The sequence below is a fragment of the Scyliorhinus torazame genome, chromosome 3 (genome assembly GCF_047496885.1).
Source record: "Scyliorhinus torazame isolate Kashiwa2021f chromosome 3, sScyTor2.1, whole genome shotgun sequence".
Taxonomy (NCBI): Eukaryota; Metazoa; Chordata; class Chondrichthyes; order Carcharhiniformes; family Scyliorhinidae; genus Scyliorhinus; species Scyliorhinus torazame.
In genome coordinates, this window is record NC_092709.1 from 97364156 (window position 1) to 97381389 (window position 17234).

The 17234-nt window shown below is 44.2% G+C and overlaps 1 protein-coding gene across 1 annotated transcript in view; it reads right to left on the reverse strand.

Moving 5' to 3' along the window:
• Positions 1-17234, reverse strand: part of tmem131l (transmembrane 131 like) — a 210796-nt gene that overhangs the window by 46835 nt on the left and 146727 nt on the right. The window contains exons 18-22 of the mRNA XM_072496016.1: positions 11374-11483; positions 10417-10489; positions 7558-7706; positions 7106-7248; positions 792-978 (exon numbers count right to left, since the gene is read on the reverse strand). Coding sequence (XP_072352117.1) covers positions 792-978; positions 7106-7248; positions 7558-7706; positions 10417-10489; positions 11374-11483 — 662 coding nt within the window. The remainder of the gene's footprint in view (positions 1-791; positions 979-7105; positions 7249-7557; positions 7707-10416; positions 10490-11373; positions 11484-17234) is intronic.

Consider the following 17234-nt stretch of genomic DNA (forward strand, 5'->3'; position numbering starts at 1 on the left):
CTTGCAACTCTCCTTTCCATTCCTAATGGATCTAGAGATTTAGCAGTCATTTAACGCCAGTGGAAAAGAGTGCCCCCACGGCACAGGCCCGCACGTGGATCGGTGGGCCCCGACCGCAGGCCAGGCCACTGTGGGGGCACCCCCCGGGGCCAGATCGCCCCACCGCACCCCCCCCCCCCCCCCACCCCCCCCCCCCAGGACCCCGGAACCCGCCCGCGCCGCCTTGTCCTGCCGGTAAGAGAGGTGGTTTAATCCACGCCGGCGGAACAGGCATTCTAGCAGCGGAACTTCGGCCCATCCGGGCCGGAGAATCGCGGGGGGGGGGGGGGGGGGCCGCCAACCGGCGCAGCGCGATTCCCGCCCCCGCCGAATCTCCGGTGCCGGAGAATTCGGCAACTGGCGGGCGCGGGATTCACGCCAGCCCCCGGCGATTCTCCGACCCGGCGGGGGTCGGAGAATCTCGCCCCAGAAGTCTGAGATGGGAGTCTTTTATACCACCAGCCTGAGATGGATTCAAAATGTTAGTCCCAGAATTAGAAAAGCCAGTTGTAATTAATTGACAATCCAACCCAGTCTTCTGACATTTGAAATGCCTTGGCACCAACAGGCAATTGTATTTCTGATCAATTACTGGGTACTTCAGTCAGTTAAAACAGTGATGAGTGAGTTACTTGGCATATTATTTAAATACAATGGCAAACACTCGCTAATTCACATTTTGCTGGTTACTGCTACTATCACCTGAAGCAACTGCAAATCTCATTGGTTCATCATCCACCAGCTGTACTTACACAATGCTGATCTCATGTGAAGAATTAGCTTCCAGTACAAACGAGTCACATTTTAGAATATGAAATCCAAATCCTTGACATTTGTACCCATTAATGCTCATCGAAATCACTGTGACTTTCAGTGGTCCAACATTTTCAATCCTAAAATTCTTTCTGATGGTCAAGTTGAGTTCACTTCCTTTTGACTCTGAAATGAAGAAAGTTTAGTAATTATAGTATTCTCAGGTATCTGTCAAATGTCACCAAATGATATTCAAGAAGCCCAAGTCAATATTGGTCTACCAAAACCAAGATGAAAGCCATTTAAACTTCCATGACATTTGTTAAGAGTTGTTCCGAGAGTCTAAATGATAGTGGGTGTGCTAATGGTCAGTGTTGAATAAAAAGGCCTCTGTACTCAACACAAAGCCTTGATATTTTAGAGCAGAGTTGCTCCTTGTTCTTTGAACACTGTAAAGGTCCACTATAAGGGCGCCCAATATATCAAGCATCTCCTGTTAGATGCCCGTCAAACTTCTTCATTAGCATGGGTCAATGAAATGAGCATCCAAGTCCTCAAGAATGTTAACTATGGCTCAATGGTAGCATTTCGACCTGAAACAGAAGGTTGTCAGCTTGGGTCTCATTCTAGAGAAATCGAATCATAGAATGATACAGCACAGATAGAGGCCCTTCAGACTATACTTCAGTGTTATACCTGCTCAGAGGTTTTAACCATCAGCCACAGGAGAGGTGACGGAGGACTGGAAGATTGCCAATGTGACACCATTGCTCAAGAAGGGAGGAAGGGATAAACCAGGAAACTACAGGCCAGTCAGTCTAATCTCAGCGGTGGAGAAACTATTGGAAACAATTCTGAGACACCAGAATGAATATGCATTCGGAGAGACAGGGATTAATCAAGAACAGTCAGCATGGTTTTGTCAAGGGACGATCATGTCTGACCAGCTTAGAATCATAGAATTTTACATCCTAGAAGGAAGACATTCGGTCCAATGTGTCTGCGCCGTCTCCCGAAAGAGTTACCCAGCTCGTCCCATTCCTCAGCCCTTTCTCTGTAGCCCTCTAAATTCATCAGTTTCAAATATACATCAAATAAATATAGAACTTGATTGAATTTTTTTAAGAGGTGGCCAGGTGTGTAGATGAGGGCAATGCATTTGACATACTTGGACCTCAGCAAGGCTTTTGAGAAGGTCCCACATGGGAGATGGATAGCGAAGGTGAGAGCCCATGGGATCCAAGGAAATTTTGCAAATTTGATCCAGAATTGGCGGAGTGGCATGAAACAGAGGGTCGTGGTCGAGGGGTGTTTTTCTGACTGGAAGCCTGCGTCCAGTGAGGTCCCATAGGGATCAGTGTTGCGGCTCTTGCTGTTTGAGGTTTACATAAACGATTTCAACTTGAATGTAGGAGGGTTGATCAGTAAGTTCGCGGATGATACAAAAATTGGTCGTGTGATAGCTGGTCAGATGGGCTGATCAGTGGCAAACGGAATTCAATCCAGATTAATGTGAGGTGATGCATTTGGGCAGGCAAACAAGACAAGGGATTACATGATGAATGGCAGGACCCTGGGAAGCACCAAGTATCAGAGAGGGACCTTGGTGTGCATGTACACCGGTCCCTTAAGATAGCAGGGCAGGTGGATAAAGTGGTTAAGAAGGCATATGGTAGGTGGCACAGTGGTTAGGACTGCTGCCTAAGGCGCCGAGGACCTGGGTTCGATCCCAGCCACGGGTCACTGACTGCATGGAGTTTGCAAATTTCCCCGTGTCTGCATGGGTTTCACCCCCACAACCCAAAGATGTGCCGGTTAGGTGGATTGGCCACACTAAATTTCCCCTTAATTGGAAAAAAATAATTGGGTATTCTAAATTTAAAAAAAAGAAGGCATATTGTATTGCCGAGGCATAGAGTTAATGAGCAGGGAGGGTATGCTGGAACTGTATAAAACGTTGCTTTAGGCCACAGCTAGGGTATTAAGACCATAAGACATAGGAGCGGAAGTAAGGCCATTCGGCCCATCGAGTCCACTCCACCATTCAATCATGGCTGATTTCAACTCCATTTACCCGCTCTCTCTCCATAGCCCTTAATTCCTTGAGAAATCAAGAATTTATCAACTTCTGTCTTAAAGACACTCAACGTCCCTGCCTCCACCATCCTCTGTGGCAATGAATTCCACAGACCCACCACTCTCTGGCTGAAGAAATTTCTCCTCATCTCTGTTCTAAAGTGACTCCCTTTTATTCTAAGGCTGTGCCCCCGGGTCCTAGTCTCCCCTGCTAATGGAAACAACTTCCCTACATCCACCCTATCTAAGCCATTCATTATCTTGTAAGTTTCTACTAGATCTCCCCTCAACCTCCTAAACTCCAATGAATATAATCCCAGGATCCTCAGACGTTCATCGTATGTTAGGCCTACCATTCCTGGGATCATCCGAGTGAATCTCCGCTGGACCCGCTCCAGCGCCAGTATGTCCTTCCTGAGGTGTGGGGCCCAAAATTGCTCACAGTATTCTAAATGGGGCCTAACTAATGCTTTATAAAGCTTCAGAAGTACATCCCTGCTTTTATGGGCAGCACGGTAGCATTGTGGATAGCACAATTGCTTCACAGCTCCAGGGTCCCAGGTTCGATTCCGGCTTGGGTCACTGTCTGTGCGGAGTCTGCACATCCTCCCCGTGTGTGCGTGGGTTTCCTCCGGGTGCTCCGGTTTCCTCCCACAGTCCAAAGATGTGCGGGTTGGGTGGATTGGCCATGATAAATTGCCCTTAGTGTCCAAAATTGTCCTTCGTGTTGGGTTTGGTTACTGGGTTATGGGGATAGGGTGGAGGTGTTGACCTTGGGTAGGGTGTTCTTTCCAAGAGCCGGTGCAGACTTGATGGGCCGAATGGCCTCCTTCTGCACTGTAAATTCTATGATAATCTATGATATTCCAAGCCTCTGGAGATGAATGACAACATTGCATTTGCTTTCTTAATTACGGACTCAACCTGCAAGTTTGCCTTTAGAGAATCCTGGACTAGGACTCCCAAGTCCCTTTGCACTTCAGCATTATGAATTTTGTCACCGTTTAGAAAATAGTCCATGCCTCTATTCTTTTTTCCAAAGTGCAAGACCTCGCGCTTGCCCACGTTGAATTTCATCAGCCATTTCTTGGACCACTCTCCTAAACTGTCTAAATCTTTCTGCAGCCTCCCCACCTCCTCCATACTACCTGCCCCTCCACCTATCTTTGTATCATCGGCAAACTTAGCCAGAATGACCCCAGTCCCGTCATCTAGATCGTTAATATATAAAGAGAACAGCTGTGGCCCCAACACTGAACCCTGCGGGACACCACTCGTCACCGGTTGCCATTCCGAAAAATAACCTTTTATCCCAACTCTCTGCCTTCTGCCTGACAGCCATTCGTCAATCCATGTTAGTACCTTGCCTCGAATACCATGGGCCCTTATTTTACTCAGCAGTCTCCTGTGAGGCACCTTATCAAAGGCCTTTTGGAAGTCATTGTGTGCAGTTCTGGAATCAACATTATAGAAGGGATGTGATAGTACTGGAAAGGATGCAGAGAACATATACCAGGATGTTGCCTGGGCTGGAGAGTTTTAATTGTGAAGAGAGATTGGATAGATTGAGGTTGCTTTCCTTGGAACAGAGGAGACTGAAGGGGGAACATGAATGAGATGTATACAATTATGAGGGGTATAGATAGTGTAGACAGAAAGAAACCTTTCCCCCTTGGTGGAGGGATCAATGACCAGCGGGCATAGATTTACGGTAAGGGACAGGAGGTTTAGAGGGGATGTGAGGAAAAACCTTTTCACCCAGAGGGTGGTGGGAGTCTGGAACTCACTATCTGAAAGGGTGGTAGAGGCAGAGACCCTCATAACATTTAACAAGTATTTAGATATGTGCACTTGCGATGCCAAGGCATACAAAGCTATGGGCTGGTGCTGTAAAATGGGATCAGAATAGGTAGGTGGTTGTTTTTGACCAGCACAGATGCGATGGGTCTTTTCTGTGCTGTCGACCTCTATGACTCTAAAGACTGAATAGGCTGTGCCACCTTTCTTTAAAAGGGAGACGACTGAAGGATGATTTCCTGGAGATCTCTTGCAGGAAGCCCAAAATGTCACATTGCCCGGATGGATGACAACCACTGCCCAAGGTTGTCGGTACAAAGAGCTGATCACTGGCAAACAGAACAGAGGGGCCCTACTCAAACATTTCAAGAACTCTCTGAAGAAGTCGCTCTCTGTGTGCCACATCAATTATCATCGGTGGAAAGTGCAGGCCCTAGATTGTGATGCCTGGGAATGCTACATTAGGAGTGGCACAGACACCTTTGAGACCGAGCAAAGAAAATCAGCATGGAAGAGGAGGAGAAGAAAAGATGAAATTGCCCCAGCAGCGACTGCACCGTCACTTGCGCCCGCTAAAGGAGAATCTATCCAACAGTTAGGCCTGACGAGCCACCAGTGGCCTGTAATTGTTGAGAACAAATCTTCCTAAAATCTCTGTCTGCAAAGAAATGCTGATAGATCAATAAATCAAAGTGGGAATTCAGGAGTAACTTATTTACTCAGAAAATGGTTCAAAATGTATAACCTGCTACCACAAGAAGTAGTTACAGCAAAGCTAGATAAACACACGAGGTAGGAAAGGATATGAGGATATGTTGATGGAGTTGGACAAGTAGGATGGTTAAGGCACATGGGGAGTATAAACACAGGCATTGATCAATTGTGCCACATACCCGGTTTCTGTGCTGTAAACTAATGTCAGATAAGTCAGTGCATTCAACACACTAAATTTCAGATCATTATCTTTGAGTATTCCAGTGTGCTCCAGCACAGAGGTCTGTTTGGAGGTGTCAGCATGACTCAATATTCTCATCCTCAGAGTTGGAAGATTGTGGATTCAAGTTCCACTCCAGAGAGTTACACACACAACCCAGGCTAACACTCCAGTAGTACTGAGGAAATACTCCGCTGTCAAAAAGATGAGAAGTTAACACTTCTGAGGCACTATATGGGAAAGAGGGGGCAGCACGGTGGCACAGTGGTTAGCACTGCTGCCTCACAGCTCCAGAGTCCTGTGTGGAGTCTGCACATCCTCCCATGTCTGCGTGGGTTTCCTCCGGGTGCTTCGGCTTCTTCCCACAGTCCAAAGGTGTGCAGGTTAGGTGGATTCGCCATTCTAAGATGCCCCGTAGTGTCCAAAAAGGTTGGGTGGGGTTACTGGGATAGGGCTTAGGTGGGGTGCTCTTTCCAGGGGCCGGCACAGACTCGATGGGCCAAATGCCTCCTTCTGCACTGTAAATTCTATGATTCTGTGAGATGGGGAATTGTTTTGGATAATATTTATTCGTCACCCAATGTCCCTAAAAACAGATTATCTTGCAATGTGCAAAAATTGTTTCCTGCATCTATTACAAATGACGATACTTTCAAAAGTACTAAGTGACCGTAAAGTGCTTAGGGACAGTTTGAAGTCATGAACAGGATTCTATAATTGCAAGTTATCACCACCACCTTATTGTCAATTCATTAAAATTAATGACTAGAAAATTGTGTAAAGTCCTCACTGAACTTCAAAGAGAATGCATTCTCCAGTCTCGCAAGGCATCAAATCTTGTGTGAGCTTGTTTTTTATCCCTTTCTTACTATACTGGTCTGAATAGCATTTTCTTTTCCCAACAACCTGTCACCAATGTCAGATCACATTAGATAAGGGGTGGCTCATTCATAATGGAAACTAATTAACTCCTTACAACCTTTCATCCATCTTTTGCAGAACTTACTCAGTTAGAAATCAATGAAACCAGCCGATTTCAAGTTTTCCCAGTCAATATTCAGCAATACCGACACACACCACGTAAATACCAACAGTTCTACAGACCTCCTCTCAGTTTTAACTTCCATAAGATAGTGTCAAATGTCAGAAGATAAAAAGAGCCACCACTCCAGAAAGCCCAAAGACCCCAGTTTGAAACATTGAGACATGGAGAAATCCAAGTGTGAAAAATGCAGGACTGCAATTTGAAACAAGAGCTCTTAATTGGGAACAAATATTGCTTGGCTTATGAAAGAAAAACATTCAGAGATGATTTCAGAGAACTTTGTCTTAAACTGCACAAGTTTCACTGTTGAATTATGTTTGTAATGCAGGAAACTAAAACAGGCTAACAGATTCAAAAAGGCAACTTTTGTGACATCAGGTACTGAGCAACTAAACAATAAATGACATCAGTTTGGCTCTGCTGAATCAAAACCAGTTTTAACATTCATTTCAGATACCTACTGCCTCTACATTCCATTAGTGTGGATTCCGGCATCTTAAAACGAAGCGAGCCCGTTGCTCCAGGCAGCTTTCCTCCCACTTTCAGGACTTCATTAGCCCCAAAGCCTTCCACCGTCAGCACATCAAGTATAGTAAGATTGTTTCTTGAAAAATAAATAGTATAATGTCATATATGTGGCAATTTTGAACCTTTCAAATTAAAATCAGACTTGTGCTTAACTGGAAGGAGCATCTTATACAGTAAAATTCTTTTTTAAATTATTTAATTCAGCTAAGTGTTAACTCAAGAAAAGATAAGGCAAAAAGGAAATCTGTATTTCCACTCAGTTAATCTAGCAGCTACATCATAACATTATGATGCAATGTAATGTTAACCATAGATACCTAAAGCATCGGCAGCAATTCATTCAAATTAGTTACTCAAGGCTTTTTCTTCAAAAGATGAATTTTACCTCATCAGTATGAGCGATGTCACTAGACTGTGGCTTACTGGTGCGAACTCAACACCAATCTTCCTCACTTCTCGAGGTTGTAAAGTCAGCAGAAGAATCCCAGCACTCGGTCTGTTGTCCAATTCCATCTGTTTATAACTCTCTGTATGCTATTCCATTACAAACATCACAGAATTATTTTTTCCATACCATGAGGAAGATTCTGCCTCACTTAAGTACATTAGTATGCCAGTCAATACAGTCAGACAAGTGATCGGATTTATCAGCCATCTATATCATATACCTTTGAAAATGCTACAGCAATTAAATTAATTAATTTAAGGAAAATGTGCTGTGTTATCTTAACTGTGCATGTCTTCATATTGGTAATTCTCCTCCATGCCAGGTTTTTGATTAGCTACTAAGCAAGGAGGAAGAAAGAAGGAAACAAAAAACAGGTGTCGTTCCCCAAGAAGGGAAAGAAAATTTGAAGACAAATCATTGGCCCAGATTTTGCTCTCAGAATCGAAGGAATGGCACTTGCCATTCACCTTTGACAGCTGCACACAAACTTTCTGCGCACTAGTCAAAGGAAATTTCCTCCAATTTGGCATCTTTTCACGCATGAGGCGCTCTGCAGGAGATCTGTAGAGTCTATGAACTGGACAAGCAATAACAAGGCCCTTCAACCAATCACACTCAAGTTTGCTCACTGAGCCATACAGAGCCCAAAGCAGCAGTACAAGAGAGGAGCCAATGTTTCGAGTCCGATGACTCTTTGACAAAGAGTCATCGGACTCGAAACGTTAGCTCTTTTCTCTCCCTACAGATGCTGCCAGACCTGCTGAGATTTTCCAGCATTTTCTCTTTCGTTTCAAATTCCAGCATCCGCAGTAATTTGCTATTATCCAGTGCAAGAGAGGAAATATAAATTAGATAAAATGGTGTACAGAAAAGGAAATGAATATTGGGAAATACAAATGGCATTAAGGAGATAAAAGAGACAAACATTAAAAGTGAAAAGCAGTGGAAATAAAAACTGAAAATGCTGGAAATACTCAGGGGAGGCAACTTCTGTGGAAAGAGAAAGGGCTTTAACTTTTCATTTGATGATCTATCGTCAGAACTCTTGAGTAAAAATGTTTTTTAAAATGTTTAACACTAATTTTCTAAGGGAATTAGATTCCATGCTTGTAAAATTATTTTTTCAATGCAAGAGAAGTAGAAACCTAACTTTCTACCAAATGCACTAGCCTAACTTTATACTTGATGTGGAGATGCCAGCGTTGGACTGGGATGAGCACAGTAAGAAGTCTGACAACACCAGGTTAAAGTCCAACAGGTTTGTTTCAAACACTAGCTTTTGGAGCACTGCTCCTTCCTCAGGTGAATGAAGAGGTAGGTTCCAGAAACATATATACAGACAAATTCAAGGGTGCAAGACAATGCTTAGAATGCGAGCATTTGAAGGTAGTTAAGTCTTTACAGATCCAGAGATAGGGGTAACCCCAGGTTAAAGAGGTGTGAATTGTCCCAAGCCAGGACAGTTGGTAGGATTTTGCAAGTCCAGGCCAGATGGTGGGGATGAATGTAATGCGACATGAATCCCAGGACCCGGTTGAGGCCGCACTCATATGTGCGGAACTTGGCTGTAAGTTTCTGCTTGGCGATTCTACGTTGTCGCGCGTCCTGAAGGCCGCCTTGGAGAACGCTTACCCAGAGATCAGAGGCTGAATGCCCTTGACTGCTGAAGTGTTCCCCGAGTGGAAGGGAACATTCCTGCCTGGTGATTGTAGCGCGATGTCCGTTCATTCATTGTCGCAGCGTCTGCATGGTCTCGCCAATGTACCACGCTTCGGGACATCCTTTCCTGCAGCGTATGAGGTAGACAACGTTGGCCGAGGCGCACGAGTATGCACCACTGGTGGGTGGAGTTCTCACGTGTAATGGTGGTATCCACGTCGATGATCTGGCACGTCTTGCAGAGATTGCCATGGCAGGATTGTGTGGTGTCGCGGTCGCTGTTCTGAAGGCTGGGTAGTTTGCTGCAAACAATGGTTTGTTTGAGGTTGCGTGGTTGTTTGAAGGCAAGTAGTGGGGGTGTGGGGAGGACCTTGGCAAGATTTCATCTTCATCGATGACGTGTTGAAGGCTGCGAAGAAGATGTCGTAGTTTTTCCGCTCAACTAAAAGTACTGGACGACGAAGGGTATTCTGTCGGGTGTGTCCCGTGTTTGTCTTCTGAGGAGGTCGGTGCGGTTTTTTGTTGTGGCGTGTTGGAACTGTCGATCGAGGAGTCGAGCGCCATATCCCGTTCGTACGAGGGCATCTTTCAGTGTCTGTAGATGTCTGTTACGCTCCTCCTCGTCTGAGCAGATCCTGTGTATACGGAGGGCTTGTCCATAGGGGATGGCTTCCCCTTTATACTGGTTTAGTGCAGTACCAGTGGGCAAATACCACAAGTTCATGGCACCGCAATCATGTCAGTTCTGAGTCCACTGGCAAGAAATGTAGCAGCACAGCCTATGGAGGAGCACCATATCTCAAACAGCAATTTCCACCTTTCCACCTTTAATTGCACATGTACGTACTCCAGAGGAAGTTGCCAGATTTTCTCCATTGTAATGGTGTGTGCCAACAGCCTCACTGTTATGTTCATCGCAAATTCCAGGCCATTTGGTCACTTCCACCCCAAAGGAACTAGTTTTAGGGCTGCTTTATTTTAGATCATGGATCATTTTTACACAACTTCTTTTTGTGAAGAAGTAGCTTAAATGTTAAACTAAATGGATGAAAAATAAAAACAAAGCTTCACATGCTTAATTAACTGTGCTGCATTTAACACAAGTAGTATTAGAAAAGCATATGGAATTTAACTTGCCTTATTGTCAGAGAGCTTTACCAATCGAAATTCATTTGCTGTGACACTAATACCTTGTCTCCTTAGCTTGTACCTTACAAAAAATAAATAACTGAATTACTTGCCATACCAAAATAAAATTATTGGTGAAAATTACTTGCAATTTCAGCCTAATGTAAAGGAGAAATTGCGTGCAAAAGTTCTGTTTCCCCTATTATTACTCTCGCCACATTATTGGTAATTCGTAAACTAGAACAGTTATTACTTCAGAATACTTGAAAAACCACTGTGACTAACCATACTTTGTCTCTACCCCAGACACTGGTTTTGCCACATTATTTAAACTGGTTCAAAATAATAAGTCACAGCAGTGTCAAGTTTTATTTGAAGATAAATATTAACTCTCAAGAACTCAGCTGGTAAACACACCATTTAGCTGTACCACAGAAAACAGAAAATCTCATCTTTAGTTACCAGTTAAGTGCAGAGAAAGCTGACCTCAGTCAGTGGGCAACAAGGGTCCTAAATGATCTTAATTGGGTTGGGATGAAATGAATTAAGAACCAGGGTTTCTGCTTCTGATCATCCAGTGACCCCTATAGGAATGTACTCAAGCAGATATCAACTTGGCTATGAAGTAGTACATAATAATCGCCCAGTCTTGAGGTACAGTTGCGAAGAACAGCCTTTGTGAGAGAGGCTAGAGGGAAAACAGCCTCATGGAACTAAACTTCCAGCAGGGGACAAAACTACAGAAAGATAAGGCCTTTGAAATGAAGAAACACCAACTTTGTTGGCATTTGCAAAACTTGAGTGGCAAAGGTGTTTTTTTATATTTTATATTATTCAGTCAGTTAAATACATTTATATGAATGTGTAGCAGCGAACAATGTAGAATGAGGCATGACATGATCTAGCTCAATTTAGATCAGCTGTTTCTCTAGTTGAAACACAATTATAATGAAAAATGTTGTTTACCAATTCTTCAGCAGACCTAAAACAGCTTCTGGATTCGGATAGTGAGCAACTGGCATTAGCTGCACTGTAACTGGTAGATCTGATGGGTTCTTCAAAATAAAGTGCTTCACCTGTAACAACATAACATTACACTGGCAATTTAAAAAGTTGAAAGTTCCGAAAATTATGCAATGGTTTATTGGAAACTCACCACTCAATGTCCTATGGATTTGGTTATAAACAGTAAGCAAATAGATAACAACATACATACATGCACACACAGACAGGCAGACAACCAATGCATACAAATGCATGGATTAAAAAATCAGCTAGCAACACCAATGGGCACTCGGGCCAGTAATTTTAAGAGTGAAGTTTCTCTCTAGCAAAAATCACTGAAATTTAAAAGAAAAATATGAGCAGGAAGACTAGCAGGGAGTTGAGGCAGGGTTGGAAGTGCGAAAGGGCCAGGAAAAAAGTGAAAAAAGAAACTGTCACTTCTGCAATGTGATCCCACTTCCTCCTCCTACCTTCCTGAAGACTGCTTCTGTTTGGTGACAGAAATGGAGCCAGCAGTGGTGGGCTGCCAATTAATCATGTTAAATGACAATTAGCGATAAGTTTTCAAGGGCAATGCAATTTAGAAAGCACAGCAGTGGCTCCATGCTATCAGAACCATGGCAATTCAGAGATCATCCCAGGGGAGGTCAGTGAAGCATGAAAATAAGATGGAACCTGACTGTTTAGTCTGAGAGCATCTGCGAGCAGAAGTTTTACATTGCAAGAACTGGAGTTGGAGACTGCTCTAACAGATGTTCAGAGTGCAGAGTTGGTTGCTGGTTTCCTCAGATCTTTCTTGCAACTATTCCGCTCTGCCCTCCTTCAAGACTTTAGTTTTGGCACTGACTACATCAGACAATAGTACTAAAGGCTTGTGCTCCAGAACTAGCCATGCCAACAGTTAAGCTCAGTACGAAGTCTTACAACACCAGGTTAAAGTCCAACAGGTTTGTTTCGATGTCACTAGCTTTCGGAGCGCTGCTCCTTCCTCAGGTGAATGAAGAGGTATGTTCCAGAAACACATATATAGACAAATTCAAAGATGCCAAACAATGCTTGGAATGCGACCATTAGCAGGTGATTCTGCTTTCTTGCATCTTTGTAGAAACTTAATGTCAGTGTCTATATGCGCGATCTTCCTGGAGATCCTCTCCACTTTGAGCCGGCAGTTTGCGGTGTCGATGGTAGCCATGATGTGGAGATGCCGGCGTTGGACTGGGGTGAGCACAGTACGAAGTCTTACAACACCAGGTTAAAGTCCAACAGGTTTGTTTCGATATCACTAGCTTTCGGAGCGCTGCTCCTTCCTCAGGTGAATGAAGAGGTATGTTCCAGAAACAAATATATAGACAAATTTAAAGATGCCAAACAATGCTTGGAATGCGCCCATTAGCAGGTGATTCTGCTTTCTTGCATCTTTGCATCTACAAAGATGCTGCAAGAAAGCAGAATCACCTGCTAATGGTCGCATTCCAACATCATGGCATCTCCACATCATGGCTACCATCGACACCGCAAACTGCCGGCTCAAAGTGGAGAGTGACATTAAGTTTCTACAAAGATGCAAGAAAGCAGAATCACCTGCTAATGGTCGCATTCCAAGCATTGTTTGGCATCTTTGAATTTGTCTATATGTGTGTTTCTGGAACATACCTCTTCATTCACCTGAGGAATGAGCAGCGCTCCGAAAGCGAGTGACATCGAAACAAACCTGTTGGACTTTAACCTGGTGTTGTAAGACTTCGTACTGTGCTCACCCCAGTCCAACACCGGCATCTCCACATCACAGTTAAGCTGTCACAGTACAGCCACAACACTGGCTTCTACTCAGCAATGTGGAAAAGTGCTGAGGCATGTTTGTCCAGAAAAAGCCGGATAAATCCAGCCAATTCCCACCCCATCAGTAACCTCTTGAAAATCAAAGTGTTGGAAGGTGCCGTTGACAGTGCTCTCAAGTGGAACTTACACAGCATTAAGCTGCTCATCGGTGCTCACTTTCGGCTCTGCAATGTCCATTTGGCTCTAGGTCTTATTACAATCTTGATCCAAACATGGACAGAAAGAGCTGAACCCGGTGGGGAGTGGCTGCACTTGACATCAAGGCAGCGTCTGATCGAGCGTGGCATCAAGGAGCTGTGACAAAATTAATTCACTGTGAAATTAGGGAGATAACTCTCCTCTGGTTGAGGGTCTGCCATACCTAGCATTAGGTAAGATGGTTGTGGGATGTTGGTGGTCAGTCATCTCAGTCCCAGAACATTGCTGCAGGAGCTCCTGAGGGTTACATCTTAGTCCCAACCATCTTCAGTTGCTCCATCAATTACCTTTCTTCCATCTCGGTCAGAAGTGGAGATGTTCGCTAATGATTGCACAATGTTCAGTTCCATTCACATCTCACCTGATACTGAAGCACTGAAGATACCGTGCCCATATGTACCAAGACCTGGACAACATTCAGGTTTGGACTGATAAGTAGCAAGCAACATTCAAGCCACACAAGTGCCAGGCAAAGACCATTCTCAACAAGGTAAATTCTAACCGTCTTCCCTTGACGTTCAGTGGCACTGCGATCACTGAATGCCCCACTATTAACATCCTGGGATTATCATTAAGTAGAAATTGAACTGGGCCAGCTATATAAATAATGTGACTACAAGAGCAGGTCAGATGCTGGGAATTCTGAGGTGGGTAACACACCTCCTGACTCCCCCAAGCCTGACCACCATCTACAAGGCAAAAGTCAAGTGTGTAATGGAATTTTCTCCACTTGCTTGGATGCGTGCAACCCCAACAACACACAAGAAGCTTGATACCAATCAGGACAAAGCAGCCTGCGTGATCTGAACCTCATCGACTGACTTCAACATTCACTTCTACACTGACTCAGTGGGAATAGCGTGCATCACCTACAAGATGCATTGCAGCAACTTATCAAGGTTCCTTTAACGGCATCTTCCAAACCCTGAACCTCCTCCACTTAAAAGGACAAAGGCAACAGATGCATGGGAATGCCATCACACGCAAGTTCCACTCCAAGCCACACACCATCCTGATTTAAAACTATATCACCACTTCTTCACTGTGTTAGGAAAATAAAGATAGTTTTAAGAGATTTATATTTGTATTCTTAAACATTATAAATAAGGTAGAATTTTAATTGGGTTTCATTTAATAATAATAGTCGCTTATTGTCACAAGTAGGCTTCAGTGAAGTTACTGTGAAAAGCCTCTAGTCGTCACATTCCGGCGACTGTTTCGTTTCTGTGCCTGGAAGGGTAAAAACTATAGTTAGATTCATGCTGGACAAGGTTGTTTGGATGTGTGGGGATTGGTTTCAATTCCAACTGTGATTCCATTGGGCTTAGAAAGGGATACTGCATGGAGAGTAAATAAACCAGCGTAGTTGCTTAGCAACTGGGACCTTGTAAGATGAGAAACGTTTAAGTTTAGCTAATATGATTGGAGTTGGAGATAGGTAGTGAGAGAAGGTAGCTCTCAGAGCTCCACAGAATCTCCACGGTGCAGAAGGATGCCATTCGGCCCAACAAGGCTGCACTGACCTTCAAAGGGCACTCCACCTAGGCCCACGCCTCCACCCCATCTCCGCAATCCCACTGAACCTTTTGTACACTAAGGGGCAATTTAGCATGGCCAATCCACCTAACCTGCACATCTTTGGACTGGAGGAGGAAACTGGAACACCCAGAAGAAACCCATGCAGACATGGGGAGAATGTATAAAGGCTGGAATTGAACCCGGGTCCCTGGTGCTGTGAGGCAGCATTGCTGACCACTGTGCCACCATGCCACCGGAGTTCTGCTAGAAGCAGTTAGTTTCAAGAGGGAACAGTCCAAAGATGTGCAGGTTAGGTGGATTGGCCATGCTAAAATTCCCACTCAGTGTGTCCAGAGATGTGCAGGTTAAATGGGATTACAGGGATAGATCAGGGGTGTGGACCTAAGTAGGGTGCTCAATCAGAGGGTCAGTGCAGACTCGATGGGCTAAATGAACTCCTTCTACACTATCGGGATTCTATCTCTCGCTGCATTGCAGGAAGAAATGCCATACTATGGAGTAATGGTTAAGAGAACAGATGCCAGAAATCTACAATCAAGCTAGTTAAGGAAACTGGAGAAACGAAGAGAAGTTTCCAAGAAGTCAGAAGATAACGGAACAAAGGAAATTGGGAACCAGAACAGATTACTGTTCAGTAAAGTCACAGAGTTGAAAAGGCATTGGATCGTGTGAGGCCAGAAAGACATCTGCAGTAGAGCTAAGGTTTGTGAGAAATTTCTGCAGTCTGGGGAGACATCATTTTAAATAATTGTGGAAATCAGCGGCTGGACCTCGGAGTTTGTGCGAAAGTCTTTAAGACAAAGGAAACCTGAAGGGAGAGGTGTAAAACCTGAAAGCAAAACCTTGATGGGAATAGCGGAAGAACTAATAATTTAAAAGAAGATGTGAAGTGTGACTTCTGAAGGGCGGAATTTAAAATCATTCGTATGGAAGTCGGAGTTTAGTAAGACAAGGTGGCTCACGAATAAGATTCACCTGGGGGGATTTTGCCATAGGCATTCACTTGGAGAGGAGTTTGTCACACCACAGTCATCTTGTGTGCTTAAAAGGGACATTTTGTGTTCATGAGACCATTGCAGCTTAAGATGCACTTTCTAATCCATGTTAATCTTTAAATCGGTGTGTTTTGTTAAACTAAGGGGGGAGTAAAGGGACATTGTATTATAATCCAATTTAATAAATGGTTTCTTTTTGTTGTATGAGCGGTCCTGTGACTCTGTTCATCCAAGTTTTATAAAAGTAAAAGTTACGATCTTGTGAGCCACTGTTCCATTATGGGAGCTTCCTGTCCAGTTGTAACATCAACTGGGATCTTAACTGTCACATGATCAAAACCCTGGAACTCACTTCCAAATGCGCAGTGAATGTAACTGCTCCAGATAGACTGCAGTGGTTCAAGAGGAAGCTCACCACCATCTTCCTAAGTGCATTTCGAGATGGCCAACTAAATGTGGCCTTGCCAGTGACACTCCCATCCTATGGACAAATTTTTAAGGAGCAGCAGCTTGTGAGAAACAGAATGAGGGGTTGCTCGGCCAACTACAGGTTCCCTCTCTCATGGTGACTGCTCCAGCTCCTTCAATCACAGGTCCCCTTCCTTCCTGCTGCTCTTTCAGAGACAGAGGGTTTCAGGTGCATTGAACTAGAACATAGAAGTACAGCACAGAAACAGGCCTTTCGGCCCTCCAAGCCTGCGCCGAGCATGTTGTGCGTCTAACCTAAAACCGTCTCCATTTTAGATATCCTCCTATCCCCATCCCGTTCAAATACTTGTCAACACTCCCCTTAAAGTCACTATCATACCTGCTTCCACCACCTCTTCCGGCAGCGAATTCCAGGCACCCACTACCCTACCCTCGGTGTAAAGAACTTCCCTCGCACTTCTCCTCTAAACTTTGCCCCTTACACCTTAAACCTATGTCCCCTAGCAATTGACTATTACACCCTAGGAAAAAGCTTCTATGCACTCTTTAGGAAGTATCCTGACATATCCTTTTTTAGGTTCAATGAAATCCATTTACTAGTTTTGTACATTGACTTAAGCTACCAATATCTCTCTTTAATTTGATATTTCAGTCTACATTGCTTACAATGCCGTCTACCTCGTGTTACCAACAAACATGGATTTGTGGCTGTGTTAACATTCCATTGTTGAACACGATGAGTGTTTGTGGCCCCAACACAGACCTATGTAGGATGCTACTAGTTCCATCGATCAGTTGGAGTATCACTTGCCAATTACCCCT